The sequence below is a fragment of the Epinephelus lanceolatus genome, chromosome 18 (genome assembly GCF_041903045.1).
Source record: "Epinephelus lanceolatus isolate andai-2023 chromosome 18, ASM4190304v1, whole genome shotgun sequence".
Taxonomy (NCBI): Eukaryota; Metazoa; Chordata; class Actinopteri; order Perciformes; family Serranidae; genus Epinephelus; species Epinephelus lanceolatus.
Window position 1 is genome coordinate 38,896,836 of NC_135751.1, and position 23,634 is coordinate 38,920,469.

The 23,634-nt window shown below is 43.1% G+C and overlaps 2 protein-coding genes across 3 annotated transcripts; both read right to left on the minus strand.

Annotated features, from left to right (window-relative positions):
- Positions 1–276: 276 nt before the first annotated feature.
- On the minus strand, positions 277–7,900 carry mfsd6l (major facilitator superfamily domain containing 6-like). The gene is made up of 2 exons (XM_078161505.1): positions 7,612–7,900; positions 277–4,587 (listed from the first exon to the last, which is right to left on the minus strand). The coding sequence occupies exon 2, from the start codon at positions 4,527–4,529 to the stop codon at positions 2,724–2,726; it is 1,806 nt and encodes a 601-aa protein (XP_078017631.1). The 5' UTR covers positions 4,530–4,587; positions 7,612–7,900; the 3' UTR covers positions 277–2,723.
- Positions 7,901–9,072: 1,172 nt separating this feature from the next.
- Positions 9,073–23,596, minus strand: pik3r6b (phosphoinositide-3-kinase, regulatory subunit 6b). Of its 2 annotated transcripts, XM_078161666.1 has the most exons (18): positions 23,442–23,596; positions 23,230–23,319; positions 22,322–22,434; positions 22,077–22,145; positions 21,774–21,909; positions 21,624–21,693; positions 21,343–21,526; positions 18,875–19,019; positions 18,690–18,782; positions 18,249–18,597; positions 17,517–17,796; positions 15,467–15,577; positions 13,726–13,831; positions 13,541–13,614; positions 13,374–13,464; positions 11,597–11,649; positions 11,402–11,502; positions 9,073–9,592 (listed from the first exon to the last, which is right to left on the minus strand). In XM_078161666.1, the coding sequence occupies exons 1-18, from the start codon at positions 23,455–23,457 to the stop codon at positions 9,448–9,450; spliced, it is 2,226 nt and encodes a 741-aa protein (XP_078017792.1). In that variant the 5' UTR covers positions 23,458–23,596; the 3' UTR covers positions 9,073–9,447. The 2 variants fall into 2 exon arrangements, with proteins under 2 accessions (XP_078017792.1, XP_078017793.1); XM_078161667.1 differs by lacking the exons at positions 11,402–11,502; positions 11,597–11,649.
- Between the last annotated feature and the right edge of the window lie 38 nt (positions 23,597–23,634).

Consider the following 23,634-nt stretch of genomic DNA (forward strand, 5'->3'; position numbering starts at 1 on the left):
GACTTTCTAACACAGTAGAGGCATACAGAAACATTTGGACAGAAGAAAATTACATTAGGCAGCCTTTTCTATCTGTATTCATGTGACATGATTGCATAAAATTGCAGTATATGTAATCTACATTTGGCACCACGCTCTGCAGTGTTATCTAACAGGTAATAATGAACCATTGATAAGAGTGACTCTGAAATACAGGTTAAACAAACACATCATCTCACGCGTGCGTAACAAGAACCTTACCACCCGGTTTGACTGCAGTTAAACACACACGACTGATCAACTTCCATCTCATTTAATCGTTTTATCAGTTCACACATTACAAAATAAGGCACACAGACACAGTGAACGACAGCGTTGACCTTAGCAGCAGATAAACAGACTGTTGGGGTGTGTTCAAACAAGGAGCCAGTTTAGTTTGGCCTCACCTTGTGCACACGTCTTGTGTTTACACTCCCAGAAAGAGGCTTCAGTGTTTCTGTTGTCAGGATGCCTGAGCCGCTGAACCTGCCAGGTGGTGCCGAGTCTTCTGCCCACCCATAATCCTGCTGCCTTGTTTGCTCTATAAAGGAATGATTGCTTATGCTAATGTTCATTTGTGAAGGCTCAGGTGGCCCAGAGACGAATCCCCGAAAATGGCAAGACAGACGAGACGCCACAAGATTTCATTCTGATGGGAAAATTATGAGCAGTGATGAGTTTGAAGTCAACACTTTGCTTTTATTAAACCTGTCAGAGTAAATCAATTATCCTGCTTTGAGCTGAGCTACCTGCAACCAAACAGCAGAATAATGTTTGCACTGTATGTTTCTGCAAACCATGGATATGTAACATTTGCACGTTATTATGCTGCGGAAACATTGAAGCTTTTCAGCAGTGCTGAGGTTAATACGTGATTAGGTTTAGGAACAAAAAACAACTGGTTGTGGTTAGGAAAGAGATAATGTTTGAATTAGAATACCTGGTTTCTTTGCAGGAAAAGCAGCAATGTCTTGGTAAAAAAACGACCCCTTGCCATGCCACTGTTCCAGCAGGAAATGCAGCAACATCTCGTAGAAAATGACTGCTTTTCATGCCATCATCTCAGTGGGAAATGCAGTAATGTCTCATTTAAAAACAACTGCTTTTTGTGCCACTATTCCGGCGAAAAATTCAGTGATCTATCCCTAAAAATCAACTGATTTTCATGCCACTATCACAGCAGGAAATACAGCAATGTCTTTGTGTTTTTCTGAGACATCACTGCATTTCCTGCTGTGATGTGGTAGAAAAAGTAGTTAATTTTTACAACCACTTTTTGTACCACTATTCAGACAGGAAATGCAGTGATGTCTCTGTAAAGAACAACAGCTTTTTATACCACTATCTTGGCGCGAAAAGCGGTGATGTCTCGGTCAAAAACAACCCCTTTTTGTACCACGTTTCCAGCAGGAAATGCAGTGATTTCTACTAATAAGCAATTGGTTTTCATGCCACTAATCCAGTGGTAACTGCAGTGATGTCTGCTTTTTGTGCCACTATCCCAGCAGGAAATGCAGCGATGTCTTTGTTTTTTACCCAGACATTTCCTGCTAGGATAGTGGCACAAAAAGCAGTTGATTTTTACAACCGCTTTTCATGCCACTATTCCGGTGGGAAATGCAGTGATTTCTCCTTAATAAGCAACTGGTTTTCATGCCACTATTCCGGTGGGAAATGCAGTGATTTCTCCTTAATAAGCAACTGGTTTTCATGCCACTATTCCGGTGGGAAATGCAGTGATTTCTCCTTAATAAGCAACTGGTTTTCATGCCACTAATCCAGTGGTAACTGCAGTGATATCTCTGTAAAAAGCAGCTGCTGTTTATGCCACTATCCTGGTGGGAAATACAGCGATGTCGTCAAAAACAACTTCTTTTTGTGCCACTATTCCAGCAGGGGACGCAGCAATGCCTCTGTAAAAAACAACTGCTTTTGTTGCCAATATTCTGACAGGACACACAGCGATGTCTCAGTAAAAAAGAACTGCTTTTTGTACCACTATCCCAGCAGGAAATGCAGCGATGTCTTTGTTTCTTACCGAGACATCGCTGCATTTCCTGCTGAGATAGTGGCACAAAAAGCAGTTGATTTTTTTTTTCAACCACTTTTCATGCCACTATCCTTGCGGGAAATGCAGCGATGTCTCGGTAAGAAACAACCACTTTTCGTGCCACAATCCTGGTGGAAAACGCAACAATGTTTCTGTAGAAAGCAACTGCTTTTCATGCCACTATCCCAGCAGGAAACGCAGTGATGTCTCAGTAAAAAACAGCCGCCTAATGTGCAGCAATGCCCTCTGGAAAAACAGTGACAGGTTGCTACAAACCCCCGTGTCTGGTTCCTAAAAAGCTGCAGCAATGACTCGCTAAAACACATTTGTTTTGTTGTTTGATGGTCTTAACAGTGGTCTGCAGCTTGGTAGACGTTAAGGTGAGCTGCCATCCACCATCCCCTCCAGCTGCCATGACAAAGTCAGTTCATAAATTACATCACTTTAGAAACGTTGAAATGATTCATGTGAAACGTGCAAATGTAACGTATTCATGGTCGGTGCGCCGGTACCTGATGATGAAGAGTGACATGTCTGTGACTGAGAGCATAAACCCTCTGATTTCCACAGTGACAGAAATGACTCTATGATGTGATTTTGTGAAGGTAACACTCTCTGTCTGCTGCAGTCTTTGAAGCGTCCTTCACACCAGAGTTCAGCGGTTTATCCTCCTTCCATAGTTGTTGTTGTTGCTTCTGTCGTCCTCCATCGCTTTCTCCAGCCAGTCTCTGTCCTGTTCAGACTCAGAGTCACTGGCTTCACTTGCATCAGCCGCCAAAAGGCGAGAGTAGTTAATCCTGCGTTGGCGAGGTGCTTTCCACTGGAGCAGAGGCAGACACACACACCACATCATCACACCCACCGCCGCTCCTCTGAACAGCCACGTCAGCCCAAACCTCTGCGCCACAAACCCTCCGGCGAAGCTCCCCAGCCCGCTGCCCAGGTGTAGAGACAGTGAGCTGTAGACCCTCCTCACGCTCCTCTCAGCCCCCGGCGTGGCCACGTCCTCACACTGCAGCCTCACGGCCCACCAGAGGGCTCCGCTGCTGAAACAGCTGAACACCTGAGCAGGTAGCGTCGCCCACGGTCCCCACAGGAAGGAGTAGTAGAAGCACTGCAGCCCGAGAGTCGCAGCCCCCACAGCGAGCACCCTGCCCGGGCTGAGGAGCTTGGAGACTCGAGTAGCCAGCAGAGGGAAGGCGGCCTGTGAGAGCAGAGCGAGGGCGAGAGTCAGCCCCATGTGCAGCTCACTGCTCTCCTGATCCTGCATCTGCCACAGGAGGAAGTTCTCCACGGCCGAGTTTGTTACCCCGACCAGCAGGGTGGTGACCGCGCAGAGCAGAGCGCGGGGGGAGCCTCGCACCAGCTGCATGGCCTTGAGGAGCCCGTTGGCTCTGTCTCGCTTCTTGTTGAGGTAGAGAGGGAGGCAGGCGGCCGCAGGCAGGGCCAGAGCTGACACACCGGCGTAGCTGTAGAAATGCACGGCGCTCCTCGTCGTCTGACCAGCTATCAGACAGTGTAACTGGCTCACCAGCAAACCTGTTCCTCCGACCCCACACGCCGCTCCGAGTAAACTCCACAGCCCGGTGCTGCTGTAGCGATCTGAAGCATCTGCAAAGTCCAGATATTCGTACAGGCCGTCGTCTGCCGTCCACTCCAGAGGGGCTGACGCAACCTCCCACACAGACACGGTGATGAGCACCAAGAAGAAGAGCTGGTGTTGAGGGTCCATCGTCTTCAGGCTGCCCAGAAACTCAAAACTGCTCTCCTCTTCCTCCACCTTCTTTCCTCCTTCCTGTTCTTTGGACCTCTTATTCCTCAGCAGAGCTGCTGTAGAGCTGGAGGTGTGGTGTGTGACAGAGCCGCTGATCTTTGATTCTCCGGCGCCGACGCTGACCGTCACTGCTGATACGTTCTCCTGTGTCAGCTGAGGATGAGTTTTAAGTCCAGTTCTGCTCGTCATAACAGGAGCAGCTTTAGTATGAGGGAGTGTCTGAGCAGGAGGAGTGACAGCAGAGTGGGAAACAGGAGCTGTGTTGATTTCAGAGTGACTTCTCGAAGACACGGCTGGTGCAATGCTGCTCATGATGAGGTCACCACCCAGACTCTGTGTAGGACCGCTGCTCAGATCAGACGTGTTACAGGTGCTGATGTGCACCTTAGTGGACGGGAAAAACAGCAGAACCAGAGCTGCTGCTGCCGAACACACGAGACAACAGTTTATCACCACGCGCCTCTTGTTGTAGTGTTTGGCGAGGAGGCTCGCCGCGGGGCTCCACACCAGCGATATGAGGTGCTTGGTGCCGATGATGATGCCCGTCATGGCGGGAGTCAGACCCAGCTGTCTGAAGTACAGGGTGAGGAAGGGGAGCAGGCAGGCTGCGGCGCAGGAGCACAGGAAGTTGAAGGTGCCAGCCAGAGCGAGGGCTCGCCTGACGTCGATTTGCTTGTTCCTCTTCATGACGGACGGCTCACGGTCTCTGCTGAGAGGATTCACATGGAGCGTCTGCAGGTTTAAACTGGGAGACACAGACAGAAATATTAGACAGCAGAACAGGAGCAGGGACTTTTGGTCTGTACGTGACTCAGATTTGGCTGTTCAATACGTATATTAGGGATGAGCGAGTACACCATTATCTGTATCTGTTCAACCAAGTAAATGATCTGTATCTGTATCCTTACTCGGAGGGGGCGGGGCTTGGAGGAAAAAGGAAGCAGTAAGAGTCATGAGCTGTCCAACCAAGTTCTCTAACCAGCTCAGCTGATTTGGATATTTTCTACAAACAGAGGTCTGAGTGAGCCGACAGAGGAAAACTTAACCATAACCGGTGTAGATTAAATCAGCAGAGTCGTGCTGTTACTCAAAGGCTGCCTGTGATGATGGTGAGATTGTGTTTGAATGTGTGACGGCCGGGTGACAACAGAGTTGTGTGTGTAACAGGAAGGAGCTGCTCTGTGTGTGTGTGTGTGTGTGTGTGTGTGTGTGTGTGTGTGTGGCTGGCCTTTATATGATGAGACACAGCAGCTACCAAATACCCATTTCTTGTTTTGGTTCATCAGGAGCACGGACACTGCAGGCCTGAGGCCAGCTTGGTCTGTGGGACGCCTGCTCTACCCACGAGGCCACCAGGGCCCCAGTGTTTGACATTTTTGCTTGAAAAATGCCTGAAACAATTAAAGGGAAATTTCGGTTTATTTCAACCTGTCTCCTATCATCCTAAATTTGTTTCAAGTGACTAGTGACATAAAAATAATAGTTAGCATGTTAGCCGTTAGCCTAGATACAGCCGGGCACATAGTAGCGTCAGACCTGTTAAAACGCAAGTGAACGGGCAACCTTCAAGTGCAAAGTTAGTCCACTAAACAAGCTTTTTTTCCACAAAGACCGCCTCATATCGTTAGGATAAATGTCAGAGAACATATAGAAAACGACATGTAAACGTGTTGTCTTACCTTACCGGTGTGCTGCCATGTTTGTTTACCATCTAGCTCTGCTTTCCAAAGCGCGGCCGAAATATCGCGAGAACAAGCAGCGATCTCATACCGTGCCTGAAATCTCGCGAGCTCTAGATAAAGCCCAGCTGGATACTACTCCAGGTGGAGGTGTCTCGTCCTCGGTCACATCCAGACCTTGAAAATAAGGCTGCAACCGGTCCCATTCCTTGCAACAGAGGCATTCCTCTTCTGTGGGCACTGGGGCACAGCATTCACAGCTACACCACCAATCTCCAGAGCTACGCAGCCTTGCAGCAGCCATTCCTCCTCTCTCGTCCTCTACCTGTTGCGCCTCTCTCTCTCTCCTCCTCCGTTCTTCAATTTCACAAAACTCTTCGTCAGTGTATTCTGGCTCAAATAAATAAGGGCGGCCATCAAACTCTGCAAAATCAAATTCCTCCTCCACAAAGTCGAAGTCTGGCAAAAAGTCAGCCATTATTCTATAAATCTTTCATAAAATAAATGAATGAACTTTTCAGGCTACTGTTCGGTTCTGCCTTCCAGCTGTTGCTGCCTGTTCTCGCGATATTTCGGCCGCGCTTTGGAAAGCAGAGCTAGATGGTAAACAAACATGGCAGCACACCAGTAAGGTAAGACAACACGTTTACATGTCGTTTTCTATATGTTCTCTGACATTTATCCTAACGAAATGAGGCGGTCTTTGTGGAAAAAAAGCTTGTTTAGTGGACTAACTTTGCACTTGAAGGTTGCCCGTTCACTTACGTTTTAACAGGTCTGACGCTACTATGCACCCCGGCTGTATCTAGGCTAACGGCTAACATGCTAACTATTATTTTTATGTAACTAGTCACTTGAAACAAATTTAGGACGATAGGAGACAGGTTGAAATAAACCGAAATTTCTCTTTAATCAATTATCAGAATTATCATTCATTTTCTTTCGAGTGACTAATCTTTGCAGCTCTACTATCGATCAACACTGTACTGAACTTCCAGATGTTCAGGGTGACAGTGATGTTAATGTAATATAGTAAACAAGACAAGTTAGCCCTCTGAGCTAACGCTTTTTTTAAACACAATTTTCTCTTTCTGCTAATTTCTTGCAATTTTTGGGGGGTCATTTCTTCTTATGTTGCTCATTACCTTCTTCCCATGTTTTTAGAAGATATCGAGGCAGGTTCCTCAGGTTACAGTGCGTTAAATTGAATATTTCTTGAAGGCTAGTTTTCTGAAATATCATGTTTTTATTTCATTTTATTTCATTTCGGTTTATTTCAACTCTTTAAAGGTGGAGCAGCTGATCATTAATCACTCTGTACACCGGACTAACATCAGTACGACACACACAGAGCTGTCAGAGGTGATGACGTCTCTGAATGATGTGACAGTGGTGAGAACATGGTGCTTTTTGTTCAGTGCATTGAGTGTATTTGCAGTGCTGTTTTCCCAGCTTGTGATGCAGCATTAAATATGTGGGAAAAAATATTGAATGCATGTTTGTTTTTGCAGCATGTAAAGGGAGCTGGTTTTGAATATATACCCAAAGTTCCTTCCTAATGTTTAAATATACAAATGAGGCATTGTCTAATTAAATACGGATGTTTCACACACATTTACAGAAGAGAAATATTAATTAAAATAAACTAAATGTGTGTTTTTGGAGGCTTTCTTCTTACTAGTCTGACAGAAGACGTGTTGTGGATGCAAATTGCATGAAACAAACGGTTTCACCTGGAGTGTCTCACCTTAATTTAAAGGATAAATTCATTTTATTCTACTAGTATTAATGATTCATAACCTGTAGGTGGTTTACACATGAGCATACAGCTGTTACGGTGGTAAAATAAATTAATAAATAAATCGAGTGCACATGTCAAACGTGTTCTGTGTTCGCGTCCTGACTAATAAATCTACTTTACATTTCTTTTCAGACACACTGAGATAACACCAGGCCCAGCTGTCGGTCAGTTTCACCTGTGCAGCTGGATGCACCTGTTCCTGCACGATAACAGGCTGTAGACGTGTTTCAGTCCACGTCACAGTAAAAGTAGCGAGATAAGGGAAAAAAAAGTGACATTAAACATTTACCTTTTTCACTTCCGGCCCCCACGAGCTTCTTTAAACTCCTGTCCCGGTCATTTTAAAGCTGGTGTCCCGCGTTACATGCACAGTTTGGTGAGTTTAGAGTTTAGTGAAGATGACACCTGTTACACCTGTTACCGTCTGAAAGGTGAACTCACTCTGCGGTGACTGAGAGCTCACCTGGAGGGGTGTTACCAAGGACTGCAGCGCCCCCTGTCGGTGTGGATGCCTCTGTGCACAACACACAGCATGACTCCACCCAAACAGTGTCAACAAGTTGATCAATAAAGTTCAACTATTGATCCTTAATCTGATGAAATAATGTTATATAAACTGAACACTGGTCAGTTACAGATACTGTAATGTGCTGCTGTTTCAGGTGTGAGAGAAAAAAGCATGCACATAAAAGAGAAAAATATTCAGCCAGGCTTTCAAATAAAAACAGTTAATAGACATTATTGACAGTATTTTATTCACTTTTGTATTGTATTTATGTTTTAAAATTTCCCTTTATTTTATCTATTTATTTTATTTATTAATATTACTTTTTTATCCATGTTATTTAGATTATTTCTTTCTTTTTGTTTTAATCTATTTTATCTGACTTTTATTACAGCTTTTATTATATTTATTACTTTGTATTATTATTATTGTTATCATCAAAACTTTTAAATCTATTTTATTGTATTTTATTATCATTTTTATTTCTTTGTATTTTTAATCTATTGTATATACTTTTTAGTCTAACATTTTTCCAACTATTTTATTATTATCTATTTTATTTCATATTAATATCATGTTTCATTTCATATCATTTTTGATTATTATTATTATAGCTGTTAAATCTATTGTATTTTATTGTTATCATTAAAATTGTCTTGCTCAGTCTGGCTTTTATCTAATTATTTTATTATCTATTTTATCATTATAGCTTTCAAATGTAGTGTATTTTATTGTTATCAATTTTATTCATTTTTGTTTTTAATCTATTGTATCTTCTTTTTAGTCTAGCTTTCATTTAACCATTTTATTATTATTTTTGTATTTTATTGTCATCATTTTATTCTTGTTTCATATTTTTTATCTATTTTATCTATAGCTTTAATTTAACTATCATTATTATTAAAACTTTTCAATCTAATATTCTATTTTATTGTAATTTTTATTTTATTATTTATTTGAGCTTTTATCTAACTTTATATTATCATTATAGCCCTTAAATCAGTTATTGTATTTTATCGTCATCATTTTTATTTATCTTTGTCTGTTTAATCTGTCTTGTTTTTTCACACCTATTACTGTTATTAGAGATTTTAAATCTACATTTTCATAATATTTACAGTTCTGGATGCATTGGTCACAAATTTTTATTTATTTTTATTTTTTACTACACACATAACTGTGTGAAGACGTTATACAAATAAAGTTTGATTGACTGAATAATTCTTTCACAGCAGTAGAAACTAATTCAGTTTAAGGTCAGTTTATTAACAAAATTTCCAAATTCAACACATATGAGGTCATGTTACATATTCATTTGTTCCCTCGCTGCAGACAGAGAACTTGTGACGGTAAATGTGTCTCTGACCAGCTCAGCAAATTCATGCAGCAGTTAGGCATGTGTGTTGTTCTTATATTAAAAATAGTTACCATGTTAAAGTATTTTAAGGGTCTAACGTTATAATAACAAAAGCATATTGTTATATACAATAGAAAAAATGTTGTTAATACTTTATTTTAACCCTCTGTGTCATTTATAACATTTATACACACAGGTTTGAGACACATCATCTGTGTTGACGCAGCATCATCTGTACACATGGCGTGGACGGCTCACGTCTCTCAGGCCGTCACTCCAGTGAAGGTGTTGATGGGCAGCGACAGCACTTTGTCCAGATACTTGCTGATCAGCAGCTCTCGCTCCTGACTGACACTGAACCTGGACCGGATGCTGCAGCCTGGATCCAAGCACGGAGAAATCTCAATCCTGTAAAGAGCGTTACGTCACATTAAATCACACCTTCAAGTTGTGGTTCCCAACTGGTGGTTTGCGGTCCCAAAGTGGGTCGTGGGTCTGTTCTGAATGGACCGCAAGCAGTGATAATTTAGTTGAAGAAAAACTATGACGAAAATGTTTCATCAACATGGCAAAAACAAGATGATGACGAGCTAAAAATAGATCTTGATAATAAAATCTAGGATGAAATTCAGGTTTCATTTTCACTGATGAGACGAGATGTGACGAAAATGTTAGTGTCAGACACTGAAAGCAGAGAACGGCTGGGCCTGTGATTATCTTCAAATGCCGCATGAGAGACGGGCTAGTAAATCCCAGTAAATAGTCAGTGCCAGGATGTTTGCTAATCAGCAAAGACACTCACACCGCAGCAGCATCATCCGTTAATGCTGGAGAAATGCAAGTTTGTAAATGACAGGGGAGTAACAGATATACAAATGATCATGTTTTTAGTGGAGTGTTCCTTTAAAGTGGACTTGCAAAACTTTTCATCATCCCTTCTTCTACCAATAATTAACAATAATTTCTTTTTACCTGTACAAGGGAAAGAGGTTTTTGAAGAGTGGTTTACAAAAGGTATTAAAACAATCGGAGACCTGTTTGAAGCAGAAACAATTATGTCTTTTCAGCAACTTCAGATTAAATATGGAATATCCTTCATATCCTTTTTTGCATATTTACAGATCAGACATTTTATATTCTCTGCCTGCAAGTTTCCTGACGATAAGTACGTTAGGAGCACTCTTGATGACCTTCTTCTCATTCCAAATATTACAAAAAAGTTTATTTCCATTTTGTATCAGAAGCTACAGTCCTTGGACAAATATAACATTGATAAAATTAGTAGTACATGGGAGAAGGACCTAGGAATCCAATCTAGCCAGGAGGAGTGGTCGAAGATATTTTCATTGTCAAGTAAAATATTCTTATGTAATCGGTTAAATGAGAGCCAATACCGAATTTTTCACAGGCTACAACGTACACCCCAGTTTCTCAATAAATGCAACTCCAATATATCTCCCATGTGTAAAAAATGTAAGAAAGAGTTGGGAACTTATTTTCACTGATGCCCTTTTATTGCATGTTTTTGGAAAAATATTAAAAAAGAGCTTTGTACAATCTTGGGCATGGACATTAAAAGGAAACCTGCATTGTTTGTGTTGGGATTCTCTCTAGAAGGTCTCGATCTTAACCCCTCTCAGTACACTCTTATAACAAAACTCCTGTTACTAGCTAGATGATGTATTTTGTTCCAATGGATTAAAGACAAAACCCCAACAGTAACGCAGTGGTACAGAGAAATTTATAAGGTCTTACCAATGGAAAGCCTCTCTGCTACCTTAGGGGGGAACAATACATTATTTTTTAAAATCTGGCAACCAATTTTAGAGCATCTGCCATATGAAATTTCAGACTTACTACAGAGGGGTGGATTAACTTTCAGAATGAATTCAGATTGATAGTTATTCCCTTCTTTTTTTTTTTCTTTGTAATTTTATTTTAAGAATGTACGTTCTCATCAACCCCCTTTTCCTTGAAAACTTGTGACCTAACACGGGAATGGAGTAAATTTTCCTTTTGTGCTGTGCTTTTTGTGTGATGTATGTTGTCGATGTTGCCATTTTGCTATGATTTGTGATTCAGGTGCTGTCATGCTTGTTTGTTTGTTTGTTTTTCTTTCTGTTGTCCTGTTTTGTTTTTCTGTTTCCTTTTGAATTCTGAAAATTAAAATCAATAAAATATATATAAAGTGGACTGAAAATGTCAAACTGAAATGACCTGTGAACATCAGTGTAGGTCCTGCGGGAGTCCTTGTCCAGACACACGGAGAGCATTCGATGCTCCATCGTCCTGATGCTGATGTTCTGGGTTTGGATCGTCTAAAGTTTAGAAAGATGAACAACCTGCATTTAAGCTTCAGTTACAATATTACTTTAAATAAAAGTACTTTTAATCATCTAAATATCTTCTTACTGTGTTGTATCCTGGGTTCAGACTGTCAAACCTGACAGTGAGGTGATCCTCCCCTACACAAAGTGACAAAGATTATTCATCACATTTTTCAAACTGACATACACTGAACAAAAATATAAATGCAACACTTTTGTTTTTGCTCCCATTTTTCATGAACTGAACTCAAAGATCTAAAACATTTTGTATACACACAAAAGACCATTTCCCTCAAATATTGTTCACAAATCTGTCTAAATCTGTGTTAGTGAGCGCTCCTCCTTTGCCGAGATAATCCATCCCACCTCACAGGTGTGGCATATCAAGATGCTGATTAGACAGCATGATTATTGCACAGGTGTGCCTTAGGCTGGCCACAATAAAAGGCCACTCTGAAATGTTCAGTTTTATCACACAGCACAATGCCACAGATGTTGCAAGTTTTGAGGGAGCGTGCAGTTGGCATGCTGACTGCAGGAATGTCCACCAGAGCTGTTGCCCGTGAATTGAATGTTCATTTCTCTACCATAAGCTGTCTCCAAAGGCGTTTCAGACAATTTAGCAGTACATCCAACCGGCCTCACAACCGCAGACCACGTGTAACCACACCAGCCCAGGACCTCCACATCCAGCATGTTCACTTCCAAGATCGTCTGAGACCAGCCACCCGGACAGCTGCTGCAACAATCGGTTTGCATAACCAAAGAATTTCTGCACAAACTGTCAGAAACCGTCTCAGGGAAGATCATCTGCATGCTCGTCGTCCTCATCGGGGTCTCGACCTGACTGCAGTTCGTTGTCGTAACCGACTTGAGCGGGCAAATGCTCACATTCAATGGCGTCTGACACGTTGGAGAGGTGTTCTCTTCACGGATGAATCCCGGTTTTCACTGTTCAGGGCAGATGGCAGACAGCGTGTGTGGCGTCATGTGGGTGAGCGGTTTGCTGATGTCAACGTTGTGGATCGAGTGGCCCATGGTAGCAGTGGGGTTATGGTATGGGCAGGCGTATGTTATGGACAATGAACACAGGTGCATTTTATTGATGGCATTTTGAATGCACAGAGATACCGTGACGAGATCCTGAGGCCCATTGTTGTGCCATTCATCCACGACCATCACCTCATGTTGCAGCATGATAATGCACGGCCCCATGTTGCAAGGATCTGTACACAATTCCTGGAAGCTGAAAACATCCCAGTTCTTGCATGGCCAGCATACTCACCGGACATGTCACCCATTGAGCATGTTTGGGATGCCCTGGATCGGCGTACACGACAGCGTGTTCCAGTTCCTGCCAATATCCAGCAACTTCGCACAGCCATTGAAGAGGAGTGGACCAACATTCCACAGGCCACAATCAACAACCTGATCACCTCTATGCGAAGGAGATGTGTTGCACTGCGTGAGGCAAATGGTGGTCACACCAGATACTGACTGGTTTTCTGACCCCCCCAGACCCCCCCAGTAAAGCAAAACTGCACATTGACCTGCAACTGACCTTTTATTGTGGCCAGCCTAAGGCACACCTGTGCAATATTCATGCTGTCTAATCAGCATCTTGATATGCCACACCTGTGAGGTGGGATGGATTATCTCGGCAAAGGAGAAGTGCTCACTAACACAAAAATTAAGCAGATTTGTGAACAATATTTGTGAGAAATGGTCTTTTGTGTGTGTATACAAAATGTTTTAGATCTTTGAGTTCAGTTCATGAAAAATGGGAGCAAAAACAAAAGTGTTGCGTTTATATTTTTGTTCAGTGTACATCTGTCAGCTAAATATAAAAACAAAAAGTTCACCTGATGTTAAAGCTGCCGGCTCTGATGTAATCATCACGCCACATGTCATTGGCGCCTCTCCCATTTGGACTTTTCTTTTGCTCAAAGACATCTGTTGATGAAATAATCGTCAGCTCACATCCTGCTGCTGATGCTAATATTATAAACATTAATAATAACGACGGTACCTTTGAATAACTGACTGACATGACTGCGCCAAAGAGTTCCACTGTCGACTTCTTTCGGCGTGCAGAGGGCTCCTCTGTCAAAGACAACACCTCACTTTATCTGACTGTAATGTCATAGCAGTACACACACACACACACACACACACACACACACACACACACAGAAGGAAACTCAGAAAACCTACTTGTGAACTTCTCTTTCAGGTGTCTGAACTCAGGGATGTCTGCGTCCAGGTGAGACACAAACACGTCCTCCACCACTGAACTCACGCCACAGCTGGAGCGCGTCATCTAAACACAGACTGGAGTCAGTCAAACCAGGAAATACACGAGCAGCAAGAAACCACTGACACATTTGTTTCAACACAAGTGTTTCAACCAGTAATAGAAAAGGTGTTTTGTTTCTTTACTTAAAGCTGCATCAGTTTGTCTTGTTTGGCCACCAGGGGGCAGTGGAAGTCGTTAAGGGAAGACATTTACATACTGTGTGTGTATCACCTTTTAAAGATGGTGTAAAGTCTTTTGCAACAGAGCAACACTAACATCAGCTGGTTTCCTTTTCCTCCCCTGTTTAGACCCACACACACACAAATGACATCAAAGAACAAGTGCCCCTGTCCCGGCCTAAAAGTTGCACTTGAACCCAGCACAAAGACTAAAGTCAACGTCCAACCAGCACGTACATTCTGCTCCTGCTAGGAGAAAATAACTCTCCATATCAGCAGGTGGCAGTAGTTTGTATTTGTCATCCAAAAAGGGAAAACAGACCACCAACAGGACGGATTCAAGATGCTAGTTAGCCATGTAGCATAGTGACAACACAACCTGATGTCAAAAGAAGAAATTATATTTGGACTTGGACGACGCCTTTCTAGTGTGCTGACAATTCAAAGTGCTTTTTACACTACGAGTCACATTCACAGGACGGCTACGCAGCTGTAACACCCTCACACACCAGTGGAACAAGTGTGGGATCGAATTGCTGATCTTCTGATTGAGGGATGACCTGCTCTACCTCCCGAGCTACAGCCGCCCTTTTTTAACTAGCGAGCAATAACACAAACAATTACAAACTGTTTCTGTTAAAGAGCGCAATGGCCAGAAAATGATATGACCTTGTATAACAAGTTTGTTTTGTTCTCACTCCCTCTTGACTTTAGCTGTTTGTTTACTTTCCTCACTTCTGTTTCTCTTCTTGTGCACTGAGTAGAGCCGCCAATCAGAGTGATGTCATTCACTGATGAGCTCCGCCAGCTCCAATGCAGATTCAATATGCTGAATCAGCTGGAAAAAAAAGCCAACAAGGGCTGACTTGTGCCAACGTTGTGGGACACGCCACAAAAATGACCGACGGCCAAGTGTCAGCTTTGTGTGTCAGTGTCCTTAGCTCTGGTTTTTGTCTCCACCAAAGAAAAATATCTGTATCTTTAGCAGCTCACTGCTCAACTTTTTTCACCAGTTTGTCACTGACTTTTTCTGTCTGCTGTTCAGTGCAGGACAAATATAGTATAAACAGTGTGCAGTGAATTTATCAGAGCTTACTGGCTGAAAACAGCAGCCTGCTGCAGCTGGAAATGAAGGTGATGAGAGCAGGGTAAATTAATGAGCTAAAAGAGGGTAAAAACCTTCGTACAATTAAGAGAAGCTGGGTGATAATTCTCTGTGGTTCAACATTGCAAGTGATCATTTTTACCGAACACACAGCCATGTAATCAGTTGTTAATATAAAGAATCATTGATCAGAGCAGCTTTATGTAAAAACAGCAGCACACCACAATATAAATTTATAAACTCTAATATGTCTTTGACAAAATGTTCTTCTTCTCATGTGATAATGTTCCTGTGCTCCTGTTGACATATGAAAACCCAACCTTGCTCTGTCTTCCACATTTGCATGCGTGTAAATTTGAATATCACTCACTGTACCTTCACAGAATAGAGCGGCAGGTTAACGGGCTGCATCCCACAGCGGAGGTAGTAACACAGAGTGTCCAGCAGAGGGATGCTTTGCTCTGGTGGCTCGCTGTGATCAGAGTGCTGCAGTAGAGAGACATCACACAGTGAAGAAGGTTTCAGATGAACACACTCTCTGCTGCTGCTGTATTTGAAGCTCTACTTGTTTATGGTGCAGCCCCACGATACACGACATATTCACATTAATTGCCAGTCTAGCCTCGCAGGTTGTTTGTGGCTACCGCTTGACTGGCTGTCTTGATGTAAACACCGTTTGAATTTTTCCAATTGTCACGTCCTCTGGTGGAACAATCAGTTTATTCCGCAAACACAAAGCAAACTATTTTTGCACAGTGTGGATACATCAAAGTCATTGTAAAGAGGCACATAGACATGAATGTGCGTCCATGTGACACCTCTTTTTAACATAGTGAGCGCTCTCTGGAAGATGCAGTGCGAAAAAGTGTCTGGACATACGACGAGGGACGACAACAAAACTGAGCCAGCGTGAGCTATTTTTCAAGCAAGCGACATGTTTCTTAGCTTGTTCATTGACACATGGAGCAGGTTAGGACATGTACATTGGGAACAGTGAAACAATCTGATGTTCACCCGCTCGCTATATGTTAGGAAGAGGTGCGATGGTGTGTCAAGCAAGCCCGTCAGTATGGAGGACAAAGGTATTATCACCATGTGTGGGCACCCGCAGCTCTACGATTCAACATCAGTACTGTACAGAGACACAACGAGCACAGAGAGGGGTCGGAGAAAAGTGAGCGAAGTCATAGGAATACATGGTATGTTCTGAAAATACTTAATTCCAGATATTGCTAATACTTTTCTATGAACCAAGTTAGCACTTACGTTAGCGTTAACTGCCTTCCCTTGTTAGCTAGCCCAACCTTTAGCACAGCTGGCACCCCGGTGGCACTAATCACGCGAGTAACATGATAAAAAATTTGCCTTGTGTTTGGTCTGAATCAAACGGAAAAGTGAAACCAAAGTGAAAAATGAGCCAAAGCAGAAGTGCAAAAACTGCAGTTGCTCTGATGATGGCCACTTGATGCTCCAAGAGTGAGTCAGTCCCCATAGACCTAGAGGTTTTGGTTGCCAAAAAAACCTCTTGTTCAGAATTTGGTTGTACGAAAAGACCTCTAAGGAGTTGGATGTTCAGTTTTTTTAGGAAAGTGCATTTTGTTTTAATGGTTTTCAGCCTGTTTTTCGCTGGAGAAAATTAGCATTAGCATTAGTATCACAGTTACCCGGGAACTTCCCATTGGTCCGACAGCCCATTGTTCCGACCATATTAAACTCATTGTTCCGAAGTCCGTTCCGAAATCATCATGATGCCCTGTGGTTAAGGTCTGGTTAGGTTTAGGCACAAAAACCACTTGGTTAGGGTCAGGAAAAGATCATGGTGTGGGTTAAAATGAAAAAGAAAGTGACAAACACATAAGCCGTGAGCCTGCTCCGCCTCAAGTCTTTCCCAGCTGACCCAGAGCCGGTCGCGACGCACCATACGCCCGCCGCGAGCCGTTCAGCACCGTGGACAGTCGGACTAATGGGATGTCGAACCAATGGGCTGTCGGACCAATGACATGGACCCCAGTTACCCATAGCTCTAAATGCATTGTACTAACCAGGCTAGCAGCTAGTCTTTGGGTTAGCACCACCCTCTCATCCAAATATGGTCACTTCTGGATCTAAAAATCCAAGATGGTGACGGCCAAATTGCCGAACTTGAGACTTCAGAATGGAGGTCTACAAAACAATCGGTGACGTCACAGTGGCTACGTCAAATTACTATACACAGTCTAAGGCCCGAACAAACCTTAAGCGCTAATGCTAGCAAATGTTAGCATGCTAAAGCACTAAACTTAGATGGTGAACATAGTAAACATTGTACCTCCAACATGCTAGCATTGTTGCTGTGAGCATGTTAGCATGCTATTTAGCATTAGCTCAAAACACAGTTGTGCCAAATGAAGCCTCACAGATGGATGTGTGTAGACTCAATGGTTACCATTTCAGCCAGTTTGGAGATTGTAGCTCCCAGACTGTTGATGTTGCTGTTGTACCATGGATCCACTCTTCCCAACGTGGAGGCCAGAGACAATCTGCATCCATTCTGACACGGGCTGTCCTGTGAGTCTCCAACAAAATACCAGTCTGTCTGTGTCGCTTTGAGCGACTCAGCGTGACTCACAGGTGAACTGAGCGACGACTCCACATTAGAGAACGGGACGTAGTACAACTGTAGCTTCAGTTTCCTCGTCAGGAGAAGGTGTTTTGACTCTCGTTCTCTGTTGGGAAATACATGGAGAACATTAAAGGTCCAGTGTGTAAGATTCAGACAGGGAATATAATATAAAACATATATTTTCTTTAGTTTTTAATCACCTGGAAATAAGAATCATTTTGTTTTTGTTACCTCTGAATGAGCTGTTTATTTTTACATAGAGATCAGGCCCTTGTCCAAGGAGTCCTCCATGTTAGTCTGCATACATCAAACTTGATGTCTTACCCAGGGTTATTAGTTCCATGTAGCACAGTGTAGTTTGCACTAAAGTTATGAGACTGCTTAAATCATACAGTCTGCAGGAAGCTTTACATATGGTTTCTTTAAAGGAGAGTTAAGTGTACTTACTCACATTTACATACACACAATGCAAATGCAGAAAAAGGTTGAGGATCATACACCACTTTGCTGTAACACTATCTGGAAGAAGATATTCACAACAAACCAGCTGCTCACCGAATCGAGTGATAAGTCCTGGCGAGTCGTCCCAGCACACGGTCATCGCCCATCACCACCACACGTGCCGTGTGACGCCTCCTGTCTTCTTTTACGACAGCAGAGCTTCCAGGAAACACATCTATCTTCTCCTCCATAAGGCTCAGTCTATCTGCTGGCTTCATGGACTTAAAGGCATTTCTCCGTTTGATTACTGACCCGGGCTTTGTGGCCAAAGACCGCAGTGTGTCGTCGGGGTCGCTCTCCTTTATATCTCTCTCTATCCCGCTGTCTCTTTTGCCCTTCTCATCTTCATCAACACTGGCTGAGTTAGAGTGGGAGCACTGGGCGAAGTCTGCCAGCAGGTCCCCTTTTGGACAGATACATCAGTGTACATTTTTACTGCAGCACCTTGACAGAATTATAAAGCAGTGGCAGTGGTGGTTTGTCTGGTTGACTCACATAGATCATCCTCGTCGCTCCATAACAGGAAGTTGATCTCTGGAAAGGGCATTGCATTGCTGCACACAGAACCGTGATCCAGCGTTGTTCTTCCTAAGACAACAAGATAAAGATGACGTGGCAGTCCTGTCACAGTCTCTGCTAATACCAATCTGTGCTACAGCAGCAGACTGCAGTACACACACCTTTAGAGGCAGTCAGGATGTCTCCGTATATGTATGTTAGTTTGTTCAGATAGATTGTACGACCACCTGCACCATGCTTCATACTCTTCTCCACAGCTGAGACCACTTCCTGGAAATATTTCTCTACCGTATGTTTCTCTAAAGCCTGAAACACACAAAAGACACACAGTCTGATAAACAACAACAAATACTGACAACTTATTGATATAGTAAAGTGAGGTATAAACTTGCCCCACGCAAGCATTTATCAGCACGACCAAAGGCTGCTTTCAGCCCTAGAGTGGTCTCCTTTGGTCTGAATCAGGGACTCATATTGTTCCAAAGTTGTATAATTGCCTAGAGTTGGTTCGTGTTCTCACGGCAGCATTTACAAGAGGACCAGATCAAATGCCTTGTGTGAGAAAGCTGCTCTTGATTGGTCAGAATTTCCATGTGGGAAAAATCCAGGAAGTAAAGCAAACGTTGAAGAAGAGTACACTTGCAAGATAAATGTGACACTTTCTAATGTCACAATGGAGGGACAACTACGCAGGTTGATTTTAGCGCTGCTCATCGTGGACTATATTGCTGTCATTGTTCATTTTAGTCAAAGCATACAGTTTGAAAACGAGGCGCGGCTCCAACTAGAAAACAATGTTTTGATGCATTGGATGTGCTGAATGTGCATATTAAGGCAGTACAGGAGGAGGTGCACATTAATAATCCTCCAGGACTGTAACATGCTCATGTTTAACCCAAACAATGTGTCATGTGACTGCAGTTGCTTCACATCCAGGTCGGAACACCTTCTCACCACAAACCAACCGCACCAGAGTTCGTTTGTAACCAGACCGAGACCACCTCTTCAAGAAGGTCTCAGTCTGGTTGTTTTGGTGCACACCTGAGTGTGATTGCTGTGTTCACACCTGCCCAAACGAACCGCACTGAGGGGCAAACGAACTTGAGTGAGGCAGGTGTGAACGCACCCTAAGAGTCAGTGCTTTGAGCTAAATGCTAACACTAGCATGGCAATGTGCTCACAGTGACAGTGCTAACACGCTAATGTACAGCAGTTATATGTTCACCATCTTAGTTTAGCATGCTAGTGTTTGCTAATAAAGTGCTGCAGGGATGACATTTTCCTGGGCTGACGTACTAAAGTTTAACGGCAGTTTGTCCAACAGTTGTTGAGATATTTTAGACCTGACCAAAGTGCTGACTGATCAACCAGTTGACTGACTGGCATGACCATCCCAAGACCAACAACGCTACTGTGTCTAAAAATGTTACTTGTCCAAGACAGCTTCATTAGGGCTGCATCTGTAAACTGTGAAAACCATAGTATGGAAATTGGTATCAAACTGTGTATATTTGCTCATCTGTGGTATTGAAAAAAAAAATGCAACTGGACGAAAAATCTCATCTGCACATGCCCATCTCCTTCCTCCATGAATGCCTAGCAGACTTTTTACACAAAACTTCATAAACTTTAACACGTTTGTTCAACCCAAAAAAAACTTCTGTTTTCCTTTAAGGGTCCCTGTTGTCCCTGATAATATTAGGTAATACTGTATAAGGTGATACCACAAACAGTAACAGGCTGACCAAACGTCCTCTTTTGCCCGGACATGTCCACTTTTCACGTCCTGTCCGGGGCGTCCGGGGGGTTTTTATAAACTGATGATAATGTCCGGTTTTCCTTGTGTGTGTGTGTGTGTGTGTGTGTGTGTGTTAGAGTGTGGCACGGGCCGCATATTTCTGTCCGAACCCGACAGTCATTCTGTTTTGTTATGTCCACCGAACCGAGCCCGACATTATTTAATTACTAAAGCACTGAGTTTGTGTCACACAGTTGTTATGGTTACAGGCTTTTTAACAGGCCGGGCGTGCGCCGTGGGTGCTCAGCGGAGAGGGAGACCTCCATGTTTGAGATGGGAGCGGGAGGTCCGAGGCTTCCAGCGAGGGGAGAGGTAGAAACAAACTGTGTGTGTGTTGTGTTCAGGTGGTGTCACGTAAATAACAGTGCCCAAGCAATAAACAGGACAGACAATAGGATTTTATTTATTTTTACACTACATTTTCACTGAAAGCTGACCGAATCCAACCCGAGCCCGAATACAATTTATACACTTTTGACTGAACCTGGCCTGACCCGTCGGGTAGGCCTACCGTCGGGACCCGTCGGACTCGGATCGGGTAGCCACACTCTAGTGTGTGTATGTGTCCCCTAGTGGGGCCTATCTGAATTTCTGTCTTTGAGAGATATTATTTTGTAATATAACTGAATTTTCTATCCATACATATAAACTTTAAATATATTAAAATGATAAGGCATCTTTGAGTAAACTGCGAGTATCATTTAAGTAGGCTACCTCGTGTCCTCTTTTTTGGAAATCAAAATATGGTCACCCTAAACAGTAATATTTTCTGAGATGGTATGGTCCTGTGAAAATCTCACACAGTTGCCACCCTAATCTTAACAGACGTACCTCCAGAGCCTGAGCCAGTCTGGAGCTGTGGCAGCTCGTCCCCAGCCCGGCCTGCAGCACACGCAGCACCACACTGATCTCCATGGTTGTCGTGTCCCTGAGAAAGTTTGACGCCTCCAAGTTTTTTCTCACTGCTGCGTCCAGTGGAGCCGAAAACACAGCTGGGTCAGCGAGCACAAACACCCTGGAGGAAATCAGCAGTTAATAAAGTACCTTATTAAGTGTTTTAAACTCTGAAGCATTTTAATACAAGCTGATTGTCATTCAGAGGCTATACCCACTTTTCCTGCCAGGTGAAATGATCGTTGTTCAGGTTCTGCTCAGCAGTGACTCTCTTCTGATACAAGGAGCCTGTTGAAGGAGGGATCAGTTTGTTAGGTAGTGTTTCTTTTACAGCATCATACTGTACAGACGTGTGCATTGATGGACACCTGGTGTGTTCATTTCCATCTTGATGCTCCTCAGCGTGTGCAGGGCCACAGCAGAGTAAGGCGATGGTAATATCAGCAGCTTCATCAAACACTCGTACACTGTCTGGTAGAGGCTGCTGGGAATCATCACACCTGACTGGAAAGGTAATACAGACGTAACAAAACCTTAAGACCGGAAACATGACTAACAATGCAAACTGTTTTTGTCTTTCCAGCTGCATGTATTTATAAGTATAAACGGTTGTTACGGACTTATCTGAACACTATGATAGTGTCAGTTGCAGTCACGCAGGTGTGTCTTACCTGAATAACTGCATAGTAGAGAGTGTGAAGCATCGGAATGACATGCGTGAAGGATTGTGGTTTGTGAATCTGTTTCAGTCAACAAACAAAGTTACAATGATGAGCTTTAACATTCTTTTTCAACAACTAAAAAAAGTTAAATAAATAAAAATCTTTGTCTTTAAAGACAGAAACAAGTGTTTGGAAATCTACATGGAACTTTAAATTCGACTTTAAAATCTGAAAGCAGAGTTGAGGGAACGAACCTTGCTGACTCTCTTCAGCTTCTTGTCCAGCTCTCTGACCAGAACTCTGATCAGTGAGGCGCTGCAGGACGGATCGTCCTCCAGCTTCTTCTGAAGGCTCCATCTGTGCACTCCTGCAGACAGACAGCAGTTTGCGTTTTTATTTGACTATATTCACTTAGCTGTTTATGTTGTGGCATGTAGTCCACTGTTGATAATTCACTTTTTGAGATTAACATTGGATGGTTGTTACGGTGGTCAGGGTGCCCAGTATAGCCCCATTTACACCGATCAGTACGGTATAGTTCAGTTCACTTTTTTCCCGTTTCCACTGTGAAAAGTTGTGGATGGTACCAATGCAATCGTTCCATACCATCCCCATGTTTGGTCCCCCCTCTGTTGGTACCTAGCACACAGATCTGGTACTAAAAGGTGGAGCTGTGAACACTGCAGTCTGTTGAAAGGATGTTTTGCTGCCTCTCACAGCAGCTGGAGTCTGAGAAAAAATAACTTCATTCACTGGGCCGACTGCCGGCAACTTTTAAGGTGGAACATTAACTTGTAATGTTACTCAATGCATGAGTTGATGACGTGAATCCATCAGCACAACTTAAATTTCACTGTGACAACTTTGACCGTCACTTTAGTTTTCATATGACACACACTTTTAGTAATGAGTGGATCTTCAAGCGTTTTAAAATCTGTATTAACTTCGTCCAGGTTATGTGAAGGTCCTACACTCTAATCTCCAAGAGCGTCGTTCCTGAGCTTGCCTGGGAAGGACTAAATGCGCAAAGCTAGAAACTTTGATCACAACACACAGACAGAGTGTGACTTTTTCTCTGGTGCAGCCACATCTTTACATTTGCTGCTATAATAATGTTCTGAATGTAGCACACTGACCCTCTAAGAGCCTCAGCTGTAGTTACCTTTCTGTGAAGAACTCTGGCTCATCTCTTTGAGAAGAGCCTGGACGTTGTTGTACAGGCTGGTCTCCACAGGCGAGAGCACCACATCAGCTACACATTAAGATCACAATAACCATAGTCAGTCCACATTGCACTACTGCAAGTTTTAATCAGCAAAAAAGTGTGTGTATTAGGTGATTTCAAACAGTTAAAGAGGAAATAAAAGCACTTACCTGTGGGATCAACCATCTTTTCTGCTCTTCAGAGTCTCAGGATAACTTCAGGAACGTGTGCGCCCGAACAGAGTTCACTGTACACACTGTCTGCACAGATCCAGCGCTCACCATTGCATCGTCTCTTCTTATAAATGCTCTTCGCCGCTGCTGCTGCTGCTACCTTAGAGTGAAATAATGTGATAATGACAGG